This window comes from Carya illinoinensis, chromosome 9, assembly GCF_018687715.1.
Source record: "Carya illinoinensis cultivar Pawnee chromosome 9, C.illinoinensisPawnee_v1, whole genome shotgun sequence".
Lineage (NCBI taxonomy): Eukaryota > Viridiplantae > Streptophyta > Magnoliopsida > Fagales > Juglandaceae > Carya > Carya illinoinensis.
The window spans coordinates 43,743,407-43,769,341 of NC_056760.1; the positions used below are offsets into that span (position 1 = coordinate 43,743,407).

General features: G+C 34.3%; 3 protein-coding genes across 5 annotated transcripts; 2 read left to right on the forward strand and 1 right to left on the reverse strand.

Annotated features, from left to right (window-relative positions):
* The first annotated feature begins 2,681 nt into the window (after nucleotides 1-2,681).
* LOC122276594 (serine/threonine-protein kinase STY13) lies at nucleotides 2,682-7,767 on the forward strand. Of its 2 annotated transcripts, XM_043086434.1 has the most exons (7): nucleotides 2,682-3,028; nucleotides 3,268-3,631; nucleotides 4,281-4,428; nucleotides 4,618-4,813; nucleotides 5,329-5,453; nucleotides 6,800-6,958; nucleotides 7,190-7,767. In XM_043086434.1, exons 2-7 carry the CDS (start codon nucleotides 3,447-3,449, stop codon nucleotides 7,475-7,477), a joined length of 1,101 nt encoding a protein of 366 aa, XP_042942368.1. In that variant the 5' UTR covers nucleotides 2,682-3,028; nucleotides 3,268-3,446; the 3' UTR covers nucleotides 7,478-7,767. The 2 variants fall into 2 exon arrangements, with proteins under 2 accessions (XP_042942368.1, XP_042942369.1); XM_043086435.1 differs by having other exon boundaries at nucleotides 2,688-3,631; nucleotides 4,296-4,428.
* A 1,974-nt stretch (nucleotides 7,768-9,741) lies between these two features.
* LOC122276316 (MACPF domain-containing protein CAD1-like) lies at nucleotides 9,742-15,918 on the forward strand. Of its 2 annotated transcripts, XR_006228827.1 has the most exons (8): nucleotides 9,742-10,439; nucleotides 12,849-13,087; nucleotides 13,171-13,366; nucleotides 13,493-13,570; nucleotides 13,992-14,175; nucleotides 14,290-14,453; nucleotides 14,601-15,286; nucleotides 15,397-15,918. XR_006228827.1 is itself a non-coding variant. In XM_043085937.1 (7 exons), the coding sequence occupies exons 1-7, from the start codon at nucleotides 10,182-10,184 to the stop codon at nucleotides 15,234-15,236; spliced, it is 1,755 nt and encodes a 584-aa protein (XP_042941871.1). In that variant the 5' UTR covers nucleotides 9,742-10,181; the 3' UTR covers nucleotides 15,237-15,332. The 2 variants fall into 2 exon arrangements, 1 of the variants encoding a protein (XP_042941871.1); XM_043085937.1 differs by lacking the exon at nucleotides 15,397-15,918 and having other exon boundaries at nucleotides 14,601-15,332.
* Nucleotides 15,919-16,152: 234 nt separating this feature from the next.
* On the reverse strand, nucleotides 16,153-17,610 carry LOC122276317 (expansin-A8-like). The gene is made up of 3 exons (XM_043085938.1): nucleotides 17,185-17,610; nucleotides 16,781-17,093; nucleotides 16,153-16,676 (listed from the first exon to the last, which is right to left on the reverse strand). The coding sequence occupies exons 1-3, from the start codon at nucleotides 17,327-17,329 to the stop codon at nucleotides 16,361-16,363; spliced, it is 774 nt and encodes a 257-aa protein (XP_042941872.1). The 5' UTR covers nucleotides 17,330-17,610; the 3' UTR covers nucleotides 16,153-16,360.
* Between the last annotated feature and the right edge of the window lie 8,325 nt (nucleotides 17,611-25,935).

The window sequence follows — 25,935 nt, forward strand, 5'->3', positions numbered from 1 at the left end:
ATTAAATATATTATTTTTAAAAATAATATTAAATATACTTATGAGTTGTGCAAACACTAAACATTTATTTTAAAGAAGAATATAGTCTATAATTAAAAAAAAATATTTTTTTATATGAATATTATATTTTTAAAAAAAATATACAATATATCTGATTTGGTTTTCAAATATCAAATTATAATTTTTTTCAAATTTTTATATTAAATATAATAAATAATTTAATTTTTGTAAATTTTAAAATAAAATTAATATTACAAAATTATTTTATAATAACATTTTATTTAATTTTTAACTAAATATTTTATTTTACCTTATCTAAATTGTATACTTTATTGTTTTAAAGAGTGATGGTTGACGTGAAATATAGATCAGGAGTTTGGAAATTTTTTCTTTTTCCTTTTATATAATCTTAAAGTATTGTTTGGTTATTAAAATTTTTTATTTTAAAAATAAAATTTTAATCTCATCATTATAATTTTTTAAAATCTTTATATAAGATATAATAAATAATTTAAATTTTTCTTAATTTTTTTAAATTTTAAAATAATAATAATAATATTAAATTTCAAAATTTTCAGCTTTTCATATGCCAAACAGAACGATATATAAAAAAATACAGAAATGCCTCAGATCGATCGGGCTGTTAATCACACAAAAACAGCCCGCCAATCATCTTATGCCACGTAGGAAAAAGGACTAAAAGGTTAGTAGACCGTGAAGCAGGGAATCAGAACGTTTGCTCGGCGTTTTCTCCCTTCCGGCACCATCATCCACTTCCTCCGACCACTTCCTCGGCGTTTTCTCCCTTCCGCCACCATCGTCCACTTCCTCCGACCACTTCCTCCGGACCGGCACCATCATCCACTTCCTCGGCGTTTTCTCCCTTCCGGCACCATCATCCCACGATCGCGAGCCACGGGTTTTCTCCCTTCTGCCATTTGTCTCAGCCCGACGCTGACGGACGGCCAAAATCGCAGCCCATCGCCGACGAAAGTATCTCAGCCCGACGCCGACCAGTCCTAAGGATTTCTCGGATTTTACAGAGATTTGCGCCGTCGTTCCTGTGCTCTGTTTTCTTCAGTTTTGGTCTTCTAAAATCAGTCTTCAGTTTTGGTCTTCGAGAATCAGTACGTTACTCCTCTTCGCCATGGCATTCAAAAGCACCAGCACCTTCATCGGCGCAGACTGATGGTAGCGCAATCGATCGGCTTGGGGTAGCACGGAGAGGATTTCAGATTCCGTGACGTCAGGTGGTCGAGGCTGGACCTGAGCCGAGGAGCGTGGGAAGTACACCCCAAAGGAGCGCGAGATTGACGACTTCTGAGGCACCTTCCCCGAGCTCGGCGATGGCAATGGCGGTTTCGGTAGCATTTCTTGCTCCAAACGCGCTGGCGACTTCTGCAGCCCCATGGCCACTCTCACCTTCCCGGCCACCATTGCTACCGCAACTCTACCTCTCTCTGTGTCTCTCTAAAAGCATATGTTTTTTAATTCTTTCTGAGTAGGTTAGTTTGATGAAGAGGAGGTGACCTGTATCTCCAATGGTGAACAACTTCGATGGAGAGGAGGAGGTGACCCGCGACTTTTCAGGTGACCAGTGTTCTAAAGTGGCCGGTGTGTGGCCGAGGAAGAAGAAATTCGTACCGGGGATTTGCAAGGTGTTCAGCGAGAGGGGTGTGTGGCCGAGGAAGAAGAAGTCTGGGTTCAAAGGGTCTGAAGAAATGATTTGGTGTAAACGGATCCATCACAAATAAAATGAATTGGACACGTGCCGCACCATAATTGAAGGGAAGGGCTGTTATTAAGTGAAGAGCAGCCGACCGGTTATAAGGTTTTGTCAAAAAAATAAAAAAAGGGAGCGAAAAGACAGCCGTCGGCTGCATTTATGATATACGGAGCTCACTCACACGGATCATCTGAATGTCAAAAGGTTCACATACCAAAAGTCTCAATCAGAAGGTGATGGGTGAAATTGGAAAAATCGAAGAAAATTGGAACACGACAATTAAAGTCTACAGTATTGGTCCCAACGTAGCCCACTCTATAACTTTTTCTACCTATGCCTTATGGTCACGTGGCACACCCATGCTTCTTTGTCATTTTTTATTTTTTATTTTTTTTTATAAAGCACAAACAGCCTTTTCTTCCTCTCGGTCCAACAATTTATTTTTTCGTTTTTTCTTTATAAAAATATTATATATAAAGATAATTTCTTATACACTTTAAAAAATAATTAACTTAATCATTATTAAATTATTATAATTTTTCTAAATTTATAAATAAAATATAAAAAATTATTCAAAATTTTAAAATCTCAAAATAAATATAATTTTAAATAATATATTAATTTTTTATTTTTTTATTTCTCAAAATTTAATAAAATAAAATAATTCAAACTATTTTATTATAAATTTTTTATTTTATCTTATTTTCCAAACAATCATTATCTTTTATCAAGAAGAGAAAACACAAAACAAATAAAGATATAAAAATGCGTTATTAAATACAGCACGAGGAAAATAATGTGGAGAGAGAGAGAGAGAGCGAGGGAATGGATAGGGAGCCGAAGAGAAGAGAGCCGAGCCGAGCCGAGAAAGGAAGGATACAGGAAGTGGGGTCGGGCCTTTTTGAGTTTTGTCTCTCTACTCAGTACGAGTGCTCCATTTCAGCATCCTCGACCAACAACGTCCAAATCGCTGATACTGCGACCCCCAGGACCAATTGCTCTCCACGTGGCCTACTCCCATTCGCCAATCACTTTTCTCCAAACACTACTGGCCCCTTACCTTTAAACCCTCGTCGGAACAGATACTCGGAAAAATAAATTTTCGCTTTTCATCGGAGCCCCTCTGTTCTCTGTGCTGAGAGCTAAGAGTGTGTCAGAGAGAGAGAGAGAGAGAGAGAGAGAGAGTTTTAGGGTTTCTGAAACTAGAAGCCTGGTTAAACTTTTGTATCTCTGAGAGTTGCCGTTGATGCTTTTACATATGGTTTCTTGGAAAAATTTTCTCGGGAAAATTTAGCGTTGTCTGTAAGTTGCTTTTATCTTATCTCTCTTTTCTTTGTCAGGGTTTCTTTTCTTAAACAAAGCTTATAACTCAAGCAAAGTTCTTGGGAGTTTGAACGGAGGCTACTTTTTAAGGAGAATTAGTCGGTGTGAAACTTAAGAGTCTGTCTATAAAGACTATTCTTTTTTGCTCTTAAATATAAATGGCCATGATGTTGTATTAGTGGTGGTGCTATTACCACTGAATGGTTCGTTTGGAACAGGAAGTTACAAGATTAGGAGGAATCGAGTTTGGTTCGGCTTGTTTAAATATGCTTTGGAAATTAAAAGGAATAGTGGATGAAAGCTGACCACTTCGAACTCGGATGATGTTAACTGTGTAAATACATGTATTTTGAGGGGATTGAAATGAGAAATTCGGGTATAGTTTGAGGTTGCAACCATGAGTTGCAGCATAAAGAACAGTGGAGGCGAAGAGGGGGAATATGAATCGAAATCGGTCACGCAGAATGGGTCGGTAACGGCGGAACAGTTTACCATCGATGAGAATCTGCTAGTTGACCCGAAATTACTTTTTATCGGGACGAAAATCGGTGAGGGAGCTCATGGAAAAGTTTATGAAGGAAGGTCAGTACAAACTTACGCGAAATTGTCATGTGTTTATCTTAATTAATTTTATATTAATCTTTTTTCTTAACACTGCCAGGAAGCTTATGTGAGATCTTCTTAATACAGGTTTTTATGGCACTGTAGTTCGTATGTAACAGGATCTGAGGATAAAAGCTTAGTTAGCTTAAGTTGATGATTAGTATTGCGCATGTGTGGTATGGATTTTTAGGAACAAAATCACACAGGTCATTCTTAGTTTTACTCATTTGGTTGATATTTATCATCTACAGACTTACGATTCCTCTGAAAAGAATTATAAGGTTTACTATATATTATTTTTTTTTAAGGTAATAAGTAAGTTTTATTCGTACGAATGAAATAGGTATAGCCTGTTTACACAGGAAGTATACATAAGAACACTTAAACACATTCTAGGTTAAGGAAAGAAAGTCATGAACATTGTTTCCATCAAGTACAATGGCTGAAAACCAAAGCATTAAAGTGCGCATGTATTTGTATGAATGTAACTGTCAATCTTTTTGTGTATATAAACATTACCTTTTTGTTCCAATGGCATTGAATGAGCTGTGAACATTTTTCTTTAGCACTGGTTATTTGCATAAGAAAAGTTTGTCTGGCAGTTGTTGTCCTCCTTACCGTGGTCTAGAATAATATCTTTCAGGTATGGTGATCAAATTGTGGCCATTAAAGTCCTCAATCGTGGGAGCACTTTTGAAGAGAGAGCTGCCCTCGAAAGTCGTTTTGCGCGGGAAGTTAATATGATGTCGCGTGTTAAACACGAGAATTTAGTCAAGGTAAGTGTTTCCAATAAAACATGTCTGCAATTTACTGATATTCTTCTTACTGGTAGGTATATGCATATTTATATCTAGTTCATTTCTTGTAATTATTTTTCTTTTATTCATACGTGACTAACTGTTTTTCATGTATTTCTATCTGGCACATTCTTCTCACTTTGCATAGTTCATTTCTGGCTTTTGCAGTTTATTGGAGCTTGTCAGGACCCTTTAATGGTGATAGTGACAGAGTTGTTACCTGGAATGTCACTCCGGAAGTATTTAAATAGTATTCGTCCTAACATATTAGACCTCTATGTGGCTATAAATTTCTCCCTTGATGTTGCTCGAGCCATGGAATGTCTTCATGCCAATGGGATAATACATAGAGACCTGAAACCAGGTACTTCCCAATAATATGGTGTAATGCACAAATGGATTGTATTGTTTCTTAATGTATGTTTTCTTCCTGTTCCTATATCTTTTTTATTTTTCCCCATAAAACTCATACCGATGAGTACAAAGCTATTCCTGTTTTCCTTGACTTTTATTTTATCAATCCTCTGTGCTGTGCATTATGCAATTCATACGTGGACTTGGCTCATAGTTAATTTAAGTTGGGTTTTTAATTATATTGGATTGTTCTCTTCATTTGTTACAGTGGTTACACTTCGTTGATTCAACCTTTGTTATCTCAAAAATTTATATTCGTTGATGTGGAAAGCATGCTTGTATTGCTAGATGTAAATTTAGTTGCTTTTAAGTTGAGTTCCCGATTATTCTTATTGAAATTCAAATTCAATCCAGTTATGTTTGAGTTATAATTCATGGATTAGTCATTCTTTATAGTTCCCTATGTAACCAACCTTATTCTTTTTACCTACTAACAGCTATATGTTTTAAAATTAATTATTGCAGATAATTTGTTGCTTACTGCAAGTCAGAAGTCTTTGAAGCTTGCAGATTTTGGTCTTGCGAGAGAAGAATCTGTGACAGAGATGATGACTGCAGAAACTGGGACCTACCGCTGGATGGCTCCCGAGGTTTCTCGCTGCTTAAACACATTTTTTTTTTGTTTCATTGTCCTTGATTACACTATGTACGAGGTAAATGGATAAAGGAGTCTTTGCTGGAAGGTGGGCAATTGATCATTAAGATGGAGATAGATATTCACGATTGTCAAGGCTAAATCATGTTAACAGAAACATGTATGCATTTAAACAAATAACAAGCACACATGCATTGCAGAGCTGGGGCAAATCAGCTAGGACTTATATTTTCAATTGGAGTAGTTTTTGATCATTACCTTGGGGAATTTGCAGCATTAGTTTGGCCGATGTCATTTTGGGGTGTGATGAATTAGTAAATTGGATTTAATTGTGATTAATGATACCTCAGTAATACGTCATTTTTTGGCCGTTAGTCTCAATACATGGTCCATGTGGTTCCCCTTTCTTCTGGAGTATTATTTTCTAAACCTAGTATCTGATGATAGCTTATGGTAATTTTTGTATACGTACTGAAGGAATGTAGATCCATATGGATAAATGTAAATGCATATCCATCTGCAAGTCAACTCCATGAAGTCACTTGTCGACCATTATCACAAGCTGTCATCAATCAAGGGCACATACAAAATTCCTATATAAGTTCTTGTTTTTGTAGTTTCATATTTCTGTTCGCTGCTTGTTTAGCTCAATGACACTGGTTGACATTATTTTTTATGTGATGGCTGACTTGTGAAGGGACTAAGAAGTGTGGTTTGATGGTTTAGTCCATTTTCTTCATTTATTGATATTATCATCTGCCTTTGTCTCAATTTTATCTTTCCTTTGGCTTAGCAGATGTCAGTATTAGCTGCAACAGTTGATGTACCTTTGAGTTAACCTTTATAATATATTTTTCCATTGTCCTTTAATTTTTGTTTTGTTATTTGCATGACCCCACGAGCTATAAGCTTTGGTTTGACACATCGCATTCAAGCACAAACTTGCTGACAATCTTCCCTTGGGATTTGACAAGTGTCAATTGAGTTTTTCTGTTGAATGGTTGGGGAGTATTAGCTGCAACAGTTGATGTACCTTTGAGTTACCCTTTATTATATATTTTTTCCATTGTCCTTTAATTTTTTTTGTTTTGTTATTTGCATGACCCCATGAGCTATATAAGCTTTGGTTTGACACATCGCATTCAAGCACAAACTTGCTGACAATCTTCCCTTGGGATTTGACAAATGTCAATTGAATTTTTCTGTTGAATGGTTGGGCAGAACTTCCTTATTTTTAGTACTGCTCTTCATCAAGACTGCAGGAGTTTTATAGATTTGCTTACATTGCATAGAACCCTTCCTACCAATCATTGGACTCTTATACAATCTATGTCTCTGCAGTTGTACAGCACTGTGACATTGCGTCAGGGAGAGAAGAAACATTACAACAACAAAGTTGATGTCTACAGTTTTGGAATTGTGTTATGGGAGTTACTAACCAACCGCATGCCATTTGAAGGCATGTCCAATTTGCAGGCTGCTTATGCTGCTGCTTTCAAGGTGCAAAGAGTGTCATTTATTTGATTTGCTTATGTTGCTTTTGGTCATCATGTTATATTTGCTGTCCGGTTGATATTGCATGACTGGCTTCAGAGCCGATGCTACTTTATCGAATGCAGGCTGAGAATAAACCATGCCTCTGTTTACGTTTGAAACATGCTTGTTTATAATGAATGCTAAAATCAACATCCTTTAGTTAGTAACTAGATTATTGTGAATCTGAGAATGCAGCAAGAAAGGCCTAGTCTTCCAGAGGATCTCTCTCCTGATCTTGCCTTCATCATACAATCATGTTGGGTTGAGGACCCTAACCTGAGGCCAAGCTTTAGCCAGATCATCCGCATGCTTAATGCATTTCTCTTCACACTCTCACCACCTGCATCATCCTTACCAGAGGCTGATACCCAGGCAGCAGCGACTAGCAATGGTACCCTGACTGAATTTTCTGGACGTGCGAGAGGAAAGTTTGCTTTTCTTCGCCAGCTCTTTTCTGCCAAGAGGACCAAGAACTCACAATGAGCGGGTAAAATTTTGAATATTTTCTTTTTGTTCCAACCCAAGAATTGGCATGTGACAGTGCGTATACATCCCAAGTGAATTGTGGTTAATTAACTAGATGTGATGACTATTAAACGATGAAGATATTGAAACAGATTGATGTCGATGAGGAAACTCATTGGTAGAATAATAAAAGAAAAAAGAGACGGGAAGATTTGGCAATGTCTAGTTGATGCCGATCTTGATGTAAAGGAGACCAATGTGTAGGACATATTTCTGTTAATAGATGCTACTCTCATTGAAGATGCTTATTAACGAAGCAGCCTATGGTTTTACATATTTTGGTAGGTGATGAAACATCTTAGTTATGCCAGATTTTTCTGCATCGACTCAATCTCTTGCATACCCAAATCCAGAATGTGCTCAAATGTGCTTTGTATTCATGTAACCAATCCCCCCCTTATTTCTTGTTCTAACTTTGGTGAAGACAGATCAACCATGCAACTGTTATCAGTTCAATCTAGACCATGATGATGAGTCCCATATTTGGTTAAGTGTTTAACCCCCAGAATCATAAGTCTCCTAACACCATATGTGGTAACGGCAATTGAAGAAACTAAACACCCATCTTTTCCCCATATTCGCCTTTAATTTTTGATTAGAAAGTCTATTCTCTAATCAAGCAGTGGAGATGGCTATGGTAGGGCCCCATAAATGATATAATTTTTTAGCAAAGCATAATTTTACTCACAATATTATGGCCTAGTTTGGTTACTAAGTATCAAATTATCTTCCCATCTAATTATTATAATTTTTTTCAAATTTTCATATAAAGTATAGTAAATAATTCAACTTTTTAAAATTTTAAAACAAAATTAATATTAAAAAATTATACTATAACAATATTTTATAGAACTTTTAACAAAATATTTCATTTCATCCGAACTGTGTAACTAAACGGGGCTTATATGTAATGCGTGACAATCTTATTTTATTAGTATTTTGTTTTCTAATTTGAATTTTAAATTTTAGATTTTAAAATTTTCATCATTTTCAATAGTTGACACGTTAGTATAAATGATTATGTAAGAAAAATTAAAAATAGAGAGCATTTTCCTTAATTGGTTTTTTTTTTTTTTTATAACTGGTAATTAATTATGGGAGTTTAGAAATATTTGGTCTACATGACTTAATAGGATTTATCAGATTATAAATTTATTCTTTTGTAAAATAAATTTAAACGTATTATATTAAGTTATGTCAATATGAATTTTTTTTTATGTAATATTTGTATGTAGTAGACTTAGGTTGAGTTTAGATGTTATGTTGAGTTGAGTTGATATTGAAATTAAAAATTGAATAAAATATTATTATAATATTATTATTATTTTAAATTTTAAAAATGTTAAATTATTTATTATATTTTGTGTTGAAATTTAAAAAAATTGTAATGATTAATTAAGACGAGTTGAGAGATGTTAAATAACCAAACAGGTCCTTAATACTTCTAGTAGGCTAATCATGCCAAAGATGATCGACTAACAATTACTCCCTTTTTATTAAATAAGAAGAATTTAATTATTTTTTTTAAAAAAAATATTTATAATCATAATTATACAAAACTCGCGTGGATATTAATTAAAAGAATTAGAAATTTTGAAACCCGGGTGTGGAAATTTTCAGCCAATACAACTTGTTGTTGTTGTTGTTATTGTTTTGACGCCTGACTTTGACGATTTCAAAGGACCATTTAAAGGTTTCATAAAATAATAACATTCTCGCACCCCTGAACCGCTGGATTTAAATTTACAGATCACTGTCCTTATTAATTATGACCCAACGGTCAGGATATAAGACAAGTGTACACGCAAAGAGCAGAAGGCTTACGTAAGAGGAAAAACAGACCCAAGTCAATGCCCCCTCAATTCTTTGATTTATAGCATGGCGTAATAAGATAAAAAAAAAAACCTATGAATTATAAAATAGAAAAATTATATTTACAGTAATAAAATATGTAAGTATCGTTTATTTTTTTTAAAAAAAATTAAATATAAAATTTATATAAAAAGTTAAAATTTTAATAAGAAATTTTATATTTTTTTAAAATTATTACAAATACTTATACTATATGATTGTATATATCATTGAATAACGAAACAAATCACAAAAAGAGAATAAAAATTGGATTTTTATGGAAGTTAATATAGAGAGGTCATACTGAACGAAATGGGAGGATAACCGGAGCGAGATTTTTTCGAATTTAGTCAGATTTTAATTTTAATGTTCACTTCCAGACAAGGACGATATTTACGTGTATTAATCTAAAGAAACCTCGGTCGAAGAAACACTCTGGGAGAGAGAGGCACTTTGTAGAGAGAGAAAGTAGGAGACTTTGCAGAGCGAGATTGCTCACGCAGTAGAGAGAGGGGCGAGTGCTTGATCTTTTACTGGATTCAAGATCTAGAGGAGATCACCATCGATTATTGCTTCGAATCTTCATAGAAGGGTCAACTTATTGGTAGAGCTAGAGAGGAGAGGGAAAGAGAAGCGTTTGATCATTCGTTTTACTTGGATTCGTGAATGAAAACCAAAACACTTCAATTTCTTTTGGGTTTTCATGATTAAGTTCAATTAGTCAATCAGGGAACTGGGTCTTTTATTTGGGTGTATTTCACGTACTGGGTCTGCTTCTGATCAAAGAAAAAGTCAATTTTCTGATGAGAAAATGGAGGACAATGCAGCAGCCTTGCAAACTGCTGTAAACTCTGTACAGGCATTAGGGAGAGGCTTCGATGTGAACTATGATACGAGGTTGCTCTACTGTAAAGGAGCAGCTGGGTCGAGGGTGGTTGAAGTTGATGAAGAAAACACTTGGGATCTTCCGCTGTACGATGATATAGTTGTTCCCAATGTTTCCAGGGACATCAAGAACTCTCAGCAATCCCATGGTCGCCAGATTTCTGGGGTTTGCAGTTTCCATGAGGTATGAATTTGGGTATCCTTAACTCTCTGTTTAGTTCATATATTTAATACCTTCGTCAAAATCTTGGATGTTTAGTCTTTTCGCCAATATTGGTCTTTTATTGTTCGTTTGCATTGTATCTTGTTTGGGGATTTATTGACAACGTCATGCAAGATAAATCAAGATTGAGGTACAGTCTTAGGCATAGTAGATCGACCGTGAATTGGAAAAGTTGCTGCAGTACATAATACCCTATGACGAGGGTGTGCAAGAAATCCGTTCATAGTTACCTATTAAGCAAGTAGGAATTTTCAACACCAACTTTCCCAATTTGAGTATCCTGGGGAATTGCGTCTAACAAAGGAATTTTATTTATTTCTTCCCAATACTTGTGTTAAATGATTTTTTATACGCTGATAAATACTCGTCCGACTTTTATCAGCAGATTTTTCAATTTTTTTTTTAGCTTACCACAAAGAAACTGGAGAAAGACTTGCGTCTAATTGAGAATTTTACAATCCTCTAAAAAGAAACAGACAATTTTACAATACATTTTTTTTAGTATTACTTATAAAACTTATCTTCAAAATGTTCATCTAATTTCACAGGGTCCAAACAAGAGAGTCACCTATTTAGAAATAGAAAAGAATACAAGAAAATCAGTATGCGTTAGCCCATTACAGTCATTAGAGGCTGCCCGGAGGAAAAAAAAGAGTATTAAAACATTAATTTTGAGCTCCTCCAGCATATGATTATGATCCCTCGAAGTTTGTATTGTTTTGTTCAGTCCAAATATACGATATTACGCACACATGAACCATCTTCCACATTATTTTAATCTGTGGGCTTCCTAATTCTCTTCAAGGGTAAAAAAGGTCAACTACTCTTCTGGGCATGACCCAAGCCAAACCGACTTGTTTGAAGAAGTCATTCCAGAAAGCACTTGCCATCTCACTAGAATTCATCTTAATTTGGCGACATGATACTCTGGTAGATATTACTTATCAAAATGATTTTTTTTTTTAAGTAATAAAATTTTATTCGTCGAATGCAATAGGCGAAGCCAATGTACACAAGAAGTATACAAAAGATATACCTAATTACATTCTAAGATTAGGAAATGAAAACAAAAATTCATTAACGGTCCCTCCACTAAGTAAAATAGCTGAAACCCATTGAATATTACTTATCAAAATGATATTCTGATGGATATAAAAAATGAGAGACTTTTCCTAGCAGTTTTTTTTTTTTTTTTCAATACGATAAAAGAAGAAAATTTTGCTCTAGAGATCAAAATTAATGGACTGTATCATTGTTATCCCATCATATAGATTCTTAATCCTTAAAATCTCCTTGGCTCACTGTGCACTCATTTTAGTGTTTTCACCAGCCAGAACGTCAAGCTAACCCTTGAGAATTTATTAAAAGGACATACTTAAAACGGAATAACATGGACTTATTTAGGTCTACTTGTATTGTAAGTGTTGATAGGGATTTTTTTTTTTATAAGAAACTGAAAAACGAGGGAGTACTACTCTCGCCCAAGCATGCTTAACTGCAGAGTTCTGAATTTTTTTTAAGGGACAGCATGCCTGGGCTTGTGATGGTGTGTGAGCCTAGGCTCAGTCTCCCCTTTTCTAGTGTGTCTGGGTTCTTTGTTTATTTTTTATTTTTTAGTTTTTGTTTTTTTGTTGTGTGGGGGGGGGGGGGAAGCTAAACCAAGTCCAAGTTCAAGTGAAAAGGAAGAAACGAGGGATTATTTGAGCTTGGGTCATACTTGATATTGATTGCATCCAGGCTAAGCTCGATGGCACCAATACTTTCCTCTTGGCTTGGAAGGAGTTGTCACTTGAACTTCAACATCCCAAAGCATGGCTTGTTTCATTTATGCCTGTAGTGTTATCATTTGACTTTATTAGTTCTTTTAGACACCCATGTTAGTTTTTATGGTAATTATTTCCATCATATCTTTAGTATCCTGTGATCTTTGGTTTTTCTGCCCGACCACTTGAGCCAAGGGACGAGAATGGTTAAAAAAGGCAAGTTTTTTTTGGGGGGGCCCCTTTTTTACTTATCAAAAAAAAAAAGGCGAGTTTTGGGAGCCTTTGAAGCAGAGAGCGTAAAAGGCATACTAAAAGGGAGCCTTTTTTAGTATGCCTTTGAACTGAATCCAATGATTCTGAGAGTTCTAGATCGAAAGTCGGAACATCAGCTCTGATGTTTAAGTGGTACTAAGGTGTTTGTCATGATGTGCAAGGCATTAATAAGCACATTGCCAATGGTGATTGGGGCTGTTTATAGAGAAAGAAAGGAGGAAATGCAGAATAGACATTGTCAATATATTCTGAAAGTTAAAAGTGCATTTTGTACCGATTGTTAATGCTTTGAATGGCAGTTGTTGTAACATACTTTTATCTTGAATAACTGCAGATGGTGGAGTATTTTAATCAAAAGGCTAATCTATCTGGAAGTTTTCCTCTAGGTAGTTTTAATTCTGCATTTAGTTTCACTGGTTCAAAGAAAATAGATGTTGTCGCCACAAAGACCCTTTCAATGGATGGCTTTTATATTCCACTTGCCAAGGTTCAGCTTATGAAAACCCCATTGGTGTTGCAAGAAAATGTCAAGCAGGCGGTTCCGACTTTTTGGGACCCACCGTCCCTGGCGAGGTATGAATGTTGATATTTTTATATGGCAAATAATGATTTCCTAGCTCTCAATTGCCCCTAATTAGTATTTCTGTTTTTGACAGCTTTATTGAAAATTTTGGGACGCATGTCATTACATCTGTAACTATTGGCGGTAAAGATGTCATTTATGTTAAGCAGCATAAATCTTCTCCTTTGTCAACCATGGAGATTAAAAAGTATATTCAGGATATTGGAAACCAGAGGTTTTCTGACATGGAAAGCTATACAAGTTCAGGTCAAATGAAAGTCAAGGATAAGGTTAGTTCCACGGAATATCTTCTTCTTCTTCTTCTTTTTTCCTTCATTGGCATTGGCTTCTAAGTAACTGATGACCTCTTTGGTAACTGTTTTGTTTAATTATCATTACAATATTTTACTTTGCAGGGTGTTGATCCTGGCTTGTTCAACAGCCAAGGAATATATCCTCAACCCACTGCTGCACCATATCTTACTGGGAAAGAGGTATGTTGAAACTTCAATTATTTATTTATAGATTCACCAGCGCTCTTGATACACCTTTTTCCTTTTCCTATTTTTTTGTTGTTAAGTATTTGTGTTCTTTTCAATAAGCTTGTTCATAGGAGCTTTCATTTTCCTTTACACATTTGCGTGAAATGCACTCATATCTTCTTGTTTTCCTTTTTTGATAAAAAAGATACTCTGCTGATTTATTCATCAAAAAAAAGATACCCTGCTGATGAATATTGCCCTAATTTTTGTAATTATGAGATGTTTTGATGCTGGAGATTGGATAATGATATTTGCATGGGTGGCAGAGCCCAAGTTTTTGTTCACTTTCAGGAAATGTAATCTGTTTCTCATTAGTCATTGAATCACTAACTCTACTTGAACTCATGACTTTATGGAACCTTAACGGATTCAGGATGTGACAGTCATCTTCCGGAGGAGGGGAGGAGATGATTTGGAACAAAACCATACCCGATGGGCAAGAACTGTCCGGTCTTCCCCAGATGTCATTGGGATGAGTTTTTCCCCTATAACAGCTCTCCTTGATGGAGTGGCAGGAAAGGAGCATCTAACTCGTGCTATTGGTCTCTATCTTGAATGTAAGGCACCCTGAGCTTCATGATTGATGAGTTGGAGTTGTTTACTCTCATTTGCTCAACAAAGATTCCCCACAAGTGTATTTTTTTAAATTCCTTTTGGATAATTGTGCACAGATAAGCCTCAGGTTGAAGAATTGAGATATTTTCTAGAGTTTCAGATTCCTCGGATATGGGCCCCTGTACGTGATAGGATTGCTGGTCACCAAAGAAAGGAACCTGTTTGCCCATCTTTGCAATTTAGCATAATGGGGCAAAAACTTTATGTTAGCCAAGAGCAGGTATGAACTTTGGCAATTTATGACACAAAACATTAGTCTCACATTTTTTGGAAGGCTTGGAAAATACTTTGTCTGTCTGTAAAGGCATTCCAACTCCAACTCCTGATTCAATGGATTTAAGAAATTTTTGCCTTGATGTAAATGCAGATATCAGTTGGGCGTAGGCCAGTAACAGGCTTGCGATTATTTCTAGAAGGAAACAAGCAGAATCGCTTATGTATCCATCTTCAACATGTTGCATCTCTTCCAAAGATCCTTCAGCCATACTGGGACACCAATGTGGCTATTGGTGCTCCCAAGTGGCAGGGACCTGAGGAGCAAGATAGTCGATGGTTTGAGCCAGTAAAATGGAAAAAGTTCTCTCATGTGAGTACTGCACTGGTTGAGAACCCTGAAACCTTCATAGGCGACCTCGCTGGTGTCTACATTGTCACTGGAGCTCAGCTTGGTGTGTGGGATTTTGGGTCGAGAAATGTCTTGTACATGAAGCTTCTGTATTCTAGGTTGCCGGGCTGTACAGTACGAAGATCCTTGTGGGACCATGCTCCAAATGATAAGTCAAAGAAAGTTGTGTCCACGGATGGTAATGGTAATACGGATGACTCAAGTTCAGGTTCAAGGGGAAACTTGGCTGGAAACAAGTTGGTTAAATTTGTTGATACATCTGAGATGAGCAAAGGGCCAGAAGATCCTCCAGGTCATTGGTTGGTTACTGGTGGGAAGCTTGGTGTGGAGAAAGGGAAAATTGTCTTGAGAGTCAAATACTCCTTGCTAAATTACTGAGTTATCTATATGGTTTTGTATGAATGATGTGCAGTGCTGTCTTTTGTTAGGTACAAATGCTATTTTTGATGCGTATATAATTGTGTTCATCATGCATTTACTTTTGCAGTGCAAGACCGAGTCGAATGGGGATCTGACAGGATGTGTTTTTACTTTTTAGGTGGTTTTGTAAATTCACTTTTGGTGGCTGGAATCTGTAGAACACCTCAATGTCTATTCCCCAAAGGACCAAGAAATTTTTGGTAGTTCCTCCCTAAATGATGTTTGATAAGTCAAACCTAAAGAGGGGAGTCCTTTTTTCATCTCCTCTACAGGAGTTTCTTTCTTCATAACGTTTCCGTTTTATCCGAGTTACCGGCGGTGGCTTGCCCGGCTCCAGAAATTTTGCAAAACTCAAACAGGACAAGTTGAAATAAAACCATTTCCATCTTTTTAAGTTATGGGTCCTTTTTTAAATTTATTTATATAGAAATGGTTTGTACACGGACGTCATGATCACTAATTTTGTTCCCTTCATCCGTGTACGTCCCATGTATTCCGTTCGTGCATGTATCGGATATCTTTTTTCTTTCTTGATTTTTGCATCCTTCCCTTTCAAGGGCTGAAGAGTAAACTGCCCCTTTTCTAGTAATAAATATGTGTTAGTATTTTCGGGAAAGTAATTCGACAATAACTTAAGTCCGGAGTTGGTTGTTTTGAGGATGCTTTCCTTTCTTTCTTTTTTCCCCCCTCTTTGGATGTTGTGGAATTATGGATGGGGTTATCGTAACGTTTCCAATTTATGGAATGCTTTCATTCAAACTCCTCATTTCCCTGTTAGGGCGCATCGTCCTTTCAGGAAACTGGGCCATCCCTCTCAAACTGAAATATAGCATAAAGCATAAACAGAGGAGCAGGAGGAGGAGGAGAGGAAGAGGAAGAAGAAGATAACAATATCCTAATAATTGTAATATAATTCAAAGTTCAGGTGGATGAAGATACTTAATTAAGTCAACACTCGGTTTTCAACAAAGTTATAGATTTTTATTTTTATGTTACAAACAAGCCTAGCAGGAGCAGGCTTTTTGTCTCCTCGGCATTAACTTACCAATTCACTCCTTAAACGTACAAGTTTTCATGAACATTCAGTTTCGGAGGGGTACCTGGTTTCCTTCGAAGGTCTGTCCGAATTCCCAACCGGACGGCGCAACATCGTAGCTAGTGACGGTCCTGCCATCACTGGTGGTCACCTTGAAGGAGAGGCTCTGGCCATTGAGGTATGAATTACTCTGCCAATTCTGTCCCCAGTTTCTTGACATGGTTTTCCATCCTGTCTTAGACCCCTTGATTGACACCGTCCGGACATCGCCAGCACCCCCAACATTTGTTATCAGTACCAAGTTGAAGTAAGAATGGCCATTGATGGTGAACCTTATGCCTCCTTTCTTCACACACGGGACCCTGATCACAAAGCATACACATTCATCCATATTTATTTGAGGTCGTTGTTCAATTTGAAACAAAAACTTCAAGACCTATAAATATATAAAATATGATCGATTTACCTTCTGAAGACTACGGGCACGATTCCAGCTCGATACTTAGCAATGCGCAAGAAAGCAGGCTCTGCCAAATCGAAGTGTTGTAGAGGGGGGTTGCACCAGCCACCATTGTCGTTAGAGAGAGCATAGTTAGGAGGGCAAAAGTTGGTGGCGGTCACGGTGATGGTGCCGGGGAGGCACCATTTGGGGTCGTCATTGCATCTCAATTGGTAACAAGCTCCGCAGCTGAAGCCATTGTCGAATAGAACAGTGCTTAGAGCTGCAGTGCTAATCCCATATCCCTGGCTGTACAAGTTGCCATATCCGCATGCTCCCCCTGCATTAACACAACTACTTTATATATAAGATATTCGTACCACGCCATGTATATTGATATATATAAAATGACAAGCTTTAGGCATACGTACCCATTGTGCCAGAAGCGTCACTGCCACCGTAAAACGTAGCGTGGGCGCTGTGCCAGCCACCGTAGTCTCCATAAACGCCATGAAGACGTAAGTTGAATAGAAACATGAGTTGGAAGAGAAAAAACTGCATTGCTATGGCGGCCATAATCGCAAGTGTTTGCTTCTGTAGGTGAGTCTATGTATGTATGTGGGGATCGAATTCGATCGGTGAAGGGAGAGCTACTTATAGTAGCGCTCATGATAAAAAGAAGAAGAGAGGAAGCTATATTATAGTACAAGTGAAGAGTTAAAGTGGCCTGGGGAGTGTTGATGAGAGGGATCGAAGAAGATTGAAAGCAATTAATTAATTAATTAGTTTTATAGATCACCATGAATATTGCAAGGTGGAGCTTGATCTTGAGCTAATGCACTTTTAAGCTGCAGCTAGCTAGCCGATCGACCAAACTGCCAATGAGGTGAGTTAATGAATATCTAATTATTCAGGTTCTCCTTCGATAGCTGGCTAACATGTACTATTATTAGGTCTTGAATTAATATATATTCAGTCAGTATACTCGGATTTTCGACATTTTATCTCATCTTAATTGGTGAAGTCCATAATCCCAATACCAAACACGTGCATATCCCCCTTCCCCCAAACCTAAAAAAGTTAGTTATCCGTGAATTTGACCTGCAATTTGAATTTGTCACACAAGCAGACAATGCCAAACGTCATGCATTTTGCCTTGGTTTATGAAATGCTATGCACTACGTACGTACATTGGGGGGGGTGCGTAATAGGAATGACATATACATACAATTGAGTTCAAACCCACGACCGGGCTTAGTTAATTATAATTTGTATCAAACGTACGTGAAAATAAGATATTACTCATGTCGAGACGTACAGACGCCATTGATCACTGATCATCTGTTGAAAAGCTTTATATTATTTCAACTCTCGAAGAAAAATAAAATATATTAGAAGATCATCTAGATTGGGATCGAAGTACTACTGTATCATCATGATTAATTAATAAGCCACCAAGATTATCAGTACTCTTTAATCCATATATTAATATGCTGCATTAATTTGGAAAAAAAATTATGAATTACTACTAATGCATGCATAGATTAATATTATATATATGCTTATTCAAATTTGGATAAATATCGATCCAACCGATCGAGTGGTCATGAAACCTAGATCAATCGATCAGGACTTTGAAATTAGAGTACTCACGAGAGGGAAGGCAAAGATATATATCATGCATGTACTTACACCAGTACATAGACACGAGATTTGACTGACGTGTCCACTGTTCGTTGGAAAGTTAGTCATATATGTAGGAGTCATTGATTGGGTGGCCGTTGACATGCTGGCCGGCCAAATAAGGATGTCCAGTTGGGAAGGTGGCTACGTGTCGACGACGCTAGCTGCTACGTATGTACGTACGTACGTGCATCACGGGATTTTATGTGTACGTGTTAATGATCTTCCCAGCTTGTTCTTGTCTTAGACTCAGTCAATGATCAATATTTCATGTACATATATTATATATATTTATATATATATGTATACATATATATACTCTGCTCGATGATCTGCGTCACAAATTAACGGCAATTGCATATATTTATATAATTGTTATTGTTATGGTTATCGCCGATTAATTTTTTACTGTTCATGTGCACAAGTTTCGGTTTATTAATTACATATATAGGAAGCAATAATATTATTCAAAGAGCCATTGATCGCATGGTTCTGTCGGTTACTCCAAGTTGCCGCCAATAAAGTACGTGCAACGTAGTAAACGTGGTTTGACTTTGGGCCCCCCATGCATATACGTCCCCATGTACTCTCCTACCAATCTATATATAATGAGGTTTGATTGAAGTAAAACACCGCAGAAGTTGCAGCAGCCAATATATATGTATATTATGGTGCTCTACTGGCAACTCAGTTGGGCTTTCGTACTGATGGTTCACATATCTACTCCTATCATGTGCACCTTTGCTTAAGCTTGTGGCAAAAACCTAATCAATTCCCAAAAACCAGAGAGTTTGGTCGGAGTTAGGTACAGATATTTTGCATATCTCTGTCTGAGTTGTAAAAAGTACTATTCGAGTCAGAAAATTATAAAGAAGATGTTCAGCCATCATAACTCCTAACTTTGGCATATAAATATTGGCGTGACGGGTGTCGAGGAGGGATCGGTTTATTTTTGTACGTTTCTGATCCACACGATGCTGCTTCTTGATGCCATGAGAATGAGAATAAGAGTAAATGTTACATGAGAGTCTACGTTATTTGAAAAGTATAATTTTTTAATTTTTATAAAGTTTCAATTATATTATTAATCAGTCTTTTTAAAATATAAATCATGTAATTTAAATCTTTTATTGAAACGTTATAGTTGATATCACAACTAAATTTAAGATTCTACGGATATTATGGATTGATATTTTAAAATTTTGAGATTTGAGATTTGATTAGTTTATTCTATCGACGGTAGGATATGACTTAAATATGATTTTAGGTTTAGATTTTGAAATTGATATAAGTTTGATCGAAAGCCAGATTTAAAGTTATGTAGCCTATATTATATGAGGTGTAGGATACAGCGGATCTTAGGTAGTGATTTTCAGATTTGGAGAAGATGATTTCATTACTATTTACAGTTTTCTAACAATTTCAGATTTTATGAATTTAAATATATGATAATTGAGGACTTCAGTTTTGGTAGAATATTGGAGAACTGTTTCCATGGCATTTGAGGTGATAGGTAAGGGTGTAAGGTTCTGATGTTATAGCTGTCCATTGTCTTGAATACTAGGCTTCAGAATTGGTAAACTCGAAAGTATGAAGTGAATGATTATGAGGTTTAGATTCTGTTAAAGTATTTTGCTGAATTGCTATATATGTATTTTCTTTTATTTTCCTTTTCGTATATAGATACAATTATGTTTAAATTATTACTACTATTATTATTTTTAGAATAATCGTGTGAAACATTTAATAAAGTGTGGATCTTTCAGGATGGCAGCTCGTCGCCGTGTAAGAAATATGGTAGACTTGAATGCGACAAATGACAAGGGTGAATGTACTCTTGAACAGTTTTGTATATGAATAAAAAATCCTTAATATGATATGAATAGTTATCTCTCTTTTGTAACGCTTCAGTAGAAGATTTAAAACACATGGCATATATTTTAAAAAGATTAATCGATGATATAATTAGATTCTTATTAAAACTTTATAAAGAGTAAGAACTTTTACTTTCTAAGTAACGTAGGATTTTATATATCACCTACTCTTATCCTTATCATATGAGGGATTACAATCTACTCCTCTTAAATTCCGGACATTCTCGTTGAGGCAGTCTATCATAGGTGGCACATTTCAAGTCCCACATTTTTTGTTGGGATTTACTCTAATACCATTTGATAACATGTTCTGATTCTGCATTCAAAAAGTAAAAATATTTTGTTCTGTATTCTGAATTCTATAAATCTTCATGTTTCCACATTGGTATATGTTCTTTACTTACTGAGTTGTTAATAACTCACACCTTATCTCCATAATATTTTTCAAATAATTTTATATGATTCAGATGGCGAGCAAGAGTAGGTAGTGTTAGAGGGGTTTAATGATCGTAGAGGAATAAGTACTCGAGGGTACAAACATTTATTTGAGAGTCATAGTTAGTAAATTGATTATTTTATGTTATTTTAATATGTTGAGTTAAGAATATTCTTTAAGAAGTTTTAATTTATTTTATTAAAAAAAAATTTGTCGTCCCTATGAAAGAACATGCACATTTGGGTTGAATAAATAAATTAATATTTTATGTAAATTTTTTAATTTTATAATTATGATATTAGAATTTACATTAAGAGTTCATTTTTTAAACTTTCGAGACTGGGCGTTACAATTGGAACATGATAATGCATGCCATTGCATGCACGCACGATCCATTTTGTCAACTTTTGCAGCAATTGAATGAACCTACGCTAAAATAGTGTTACATACAATTATTTTTATGTATTTTTTATATTTTATTAATATAATTAATTAAATTATTATTTTTAATATATAATCAATCATTTTATTAAAATATATAAAAATATTTATAAAAATAACTGTATATAAAATTTTTAAAAAAATTTAATAGTAACGCTGAAAGGCTGGAGGAAGTGCTAAAAAATGGGATCATGGTGACCCGATGGGTGGATATCATATCCGTGTGTACAGAAGTTCAATCCAAATTGAAAACCCACTAGGCCCTTGCCCAGAAAGGAGTGGGCTCAGCCTATATGTATCTTCCAGGTCCAGTACATCGGATAAAACCAATGTGAATTAAAAATGTGTTCGTAATAACACTGACACATCATGAAAGGTCTCTGATGATGCGTGCACCGCTCCTACTCTCCTCATGCTCTAGGGTGCGTTGCATCTACCTGTCTGAAATCTAATTAATAAATGGGGGGTTCCAGAAAAATACGGCAATCTTTGAAATTAGGAGGCTCCATCTCTCATCTGACGCGACTGCAGATGGCACACCCATACTGTTGAAATTTGCAACTCTGACGACCCAACGTCTTTCATTAAATGCATGCACCAATTACGCCAATATTGCCTCCTCAACAATTAATGCCTCTTAGCTATTCTGATCCTCCCCGTGACACCTATACAATAAGCATTTAATCTCTCTTAATCATCCATTTTTAACGTGAAATATATATATATATACACATACATATATATATATATACATATATATATATATTCATCCGTACTTTTTATTATTTTCGAATATCGCACAAATAATGATCATATGTCACATATTAATTAATTTATTATCCTTTTGACTATTTTATATTTAAAGTTTATCATATGATCAACATGACCGAAGATAAATTAAAATTTCCAAATAAATACTAACATCGATCATCCGTTGTTTAAGATTTTTATATCAACTTCAGAATTTTAAGTGAAACTGATGAAGTGGACAGTAGTTCATATATATATAACTTTTACTGATTTAAAAAATCTACGTGATGATCTGAGACTAATGGCATCCGTACGTAGAAAATGGATACCGAACAGTATAAATTATTTTTTTATTTGTTATCTTTTATTTACACATTTTTTAATCATTTTAAATATTTTTTAAAAAATAAGAAAATTTATAAAATTATTATAAAATATTTTCTTAATTATTAAGTAAAAATAAAAAATAAAATAAAAATAAAAATACAATTAAGTAGAAATTTTTGGTAGAAAATTTATGTGGGAATGGTATTCCTCAATAGTATAATTGATTTTTCTTTAACATCCGAACTTGAAACTTATAAAAAATTAGTCATTATACATGTCCTTTAGGTAATTGCATTGTATGCTAATTTTTCAACATACACAAGCAAAATGATACAAAAATGCATGCTTTTGTACAATAACTAAACATTATATGATATGGGAAAAGCTACTATGCTGATTAAGATGTATCGTTCGATAAAATATATATATATTTAATAATTAAAGAAATAATTTTAAGTATATTACTATTTTAAAATTTTTTTTTTAAAATATTTAAATATATTAAAAATACATGAATAAATTTTTTTAAAATAATGTCTAAACGACACGTTCAACGATAACAGATGTTGACATAATAGGCCGAGACCTATATAATGTATAAAAGATTATCACCGTAAAATAAACGGCATCCAATGAATCTTAGTCCAATTGGTCCTGATCGAGATGGCCGCATGCATGCATTTGAATGAGTTATTTGCCAGAAATGGTAGCCGCCTTTAAATTAATGGGCGTGTTGATCCAAACGCACGTAACATGCATGCAGGGATTCGGCATCATATGGAGCTACCTGCTCCATGAACAAGTTAAGCATCTTTGTGAGATTTGCTCATTCGAAAAGCAAAAGATATGAAATAAAAATTGTAGATTGGTGTATGAAAACGTCGCATGTGTCAATTCTGGGTCCAAAAATAGAACAAAAAACAGGAGGAGGTCTACGCATCTGTCGCATCTTTTGTCACTTGTGGTTAGAAATGGCATGGAACACTGCGTCTGCAACCTGTTGTCATCATTATTACTGAGAATAATGAAATCCAAAAGCTTCCCAAAAATAAGCATACAACTAGCTAGCAAAATCCAATATTCACCTTAACTTTTCGAAATCCGGCTAACTTTTTTAGTTAAAACTCTCACTATCTTCTATTATTTCAGGCCCTTACCTGCTTTAATTTCTAGCACGTTGGGTTAATAGTAAATGTTTGTTAAAAGAAAAAAAAAAAAGAAAAAGCATTGGGAATAAAATTTCGATACAAAAAACAAACTGAAAGAATGCCATATACAATTAATTAGGCACTTCAGGAAATAAATAATCCATAAAAAAAAAATTGCTTAATAGAGTGCAACAGTTGTTAATTTTTGGAACATGTAGTTATGATCTTTTTGGAACAGTTGTTAATTTTAAGATTAATATTGCATGTATTTTGTAACGTTTTGCTAACATGTAGTTAAAAAGCTAATTTAAAGAGCCTAACGAGGATGTCCTATTACTATGAACATTAGTATTATCGAGTTCCATACAAACCAATGTTCTTTAATTTTTTAAATAAAATGTTAAAAAATGACCCCCCCCCCCTCCCCCCACCTCGTGACATATGTCTGTATATATATACATATATATATATATCTATATATGTATGTATATAAAATAGCTGCCCTATGAACTTTAGGACCATGTCAAGTGCCCATCAGGTGACAATTAGGAGGTCATACTTAGGCTAGATACTCAACCTACAGCAAATACCGCTGGCTACAGTTCAGGGTAATGGCCCATGCATGGCTGGACAATTCGTCTGTTACTGCTCCCGTTGTCCAGTTCTTGCAGTAGAGTGTGGAGTCTTACCAACCCTAAGATGGTGGATATTTTATTTTTCTGTCTTATATCCGGTTAAAGTTTCATTAGATACATCTTTTTAAAAAAAGGAATACACAAAAATGAAATATTGATAGAAATTAATATTAACTTATAAATTTTTTACTTAAAATAATCTTATTAATTTATTTTTCAAACAAAATATATCTAATAAATTTTTAATAGAATTTAAGTCAAATCTCAATTTTACTGTTTCAAATTTGAACCAAGAACTATTATAAAGTGGGTAAATATCATATAATTATTTAAAAAAATAAATTTATAATTAAAGAATTATTCTTTAATATGAATTTAGTATTTATTTATTTTTTTTAAAAAAATAATTATATAACATTTACACATTCTTCACAACGGTAACTCTTATTTTTTAAAAATTAAAAAACTTGTAATTACTTTATAAATTTCATTATATACAAGTAAATTTACATATTAATTTATATATTAATATTAATAGTTTTATATTTAAATTTTAAATTAATATTATTTTTAATTAAATTTTTTTTTTAACATATTACATTAAATAAATACATATATTATGTGCAGAATGACTTATAATTAAATTTTTTCTTATTTCACATGCATTGCCGGCCTAAGATAAGTACAGGCGGCCTAACCTTTTGTGACGACTAATTGCCTAACAGTACCCAGCTAGGTCTGAACGGTACTACGGATCAATCTACAAGAAAGAAGAGCCGACGTTGCTGCTTTTTATCATTTATTGGGGGGCCCTCCCACCTTCATCTAGCCAATACCTACCTAGAGGGAAACATTTTCTGCAGAATGCATAACTTTTTCTTATTTCAAAAAACAATTCAGTATTTTTAATAATTTTTCGAAAAATGCTGTTACAGTCCCAATTCTTATCGTTAGTAATTATTTTTTTATTTTTTTACATATATTTTTTAATATTTTTAAATATTTTAAAAAAATTACGATATCATTAAAAATATATTTTTTTAATTACAAAACAATAAAATAAAATATAATAAAATAAAAATACCAGCAATAGCTCTCACTAGTCACTACCCCCTTATCATTATCCTTTTTGAAATTATTAAAGAGGCGAACGTGAATACCGAAAACGAACGTGAATATCAAGGAAATGAGTTGCACTTCTACGGGTAGGAAATGGGTTGCAGTCGTCTTTCGTCCTGTTTTGTATTTAAGTTTTATTAGGTATAAGTAAATTTATATATTAATTTAAATATTATTATTAATTTTTTTATTTTTAAAATTTAAATTAATATTATTTTTAATAAAATTTAATTTTTAATTAATTATATTAATATCTTATAACTAAATTTTTCGTTTACATTTCAGCCTTCCCGCCGATCCCAGTTCAGTTGATGTGGGTCAAACAGTTATTTTTATTTTCTTTTATTTTTTATTTCATTAGTTGTAGTTGATCTGAAAACTCATTCCTGCAAAATCTGCGCGAAATATCCTGCCCAAGAACGGGTTGTGCTTCTCCACTCAAAATTAAAAATTTTGAATTTTAAAATTAAATATTAAAATATTATAATTTTAATATTATTATTATTTTAAAATTTAAAAAATTAAAAAAAAAATTAAATTATTTATTATATTTTATATAAAAATTTAAAAAAATTATAATAATAAAATAAAAATTTTATATTTAAAATAAAAATTTTATATACCCAAATAGTACGATTATCCTCTTGTTTCATTTTAAGATTTTACTTCGTGAGTAATATTATATATAATCATAAAGTATATAAATATTATATAATTATTTTAATAGAAAATAAAGTCTACGATAAAAAATATTAATTTTTTATATAAA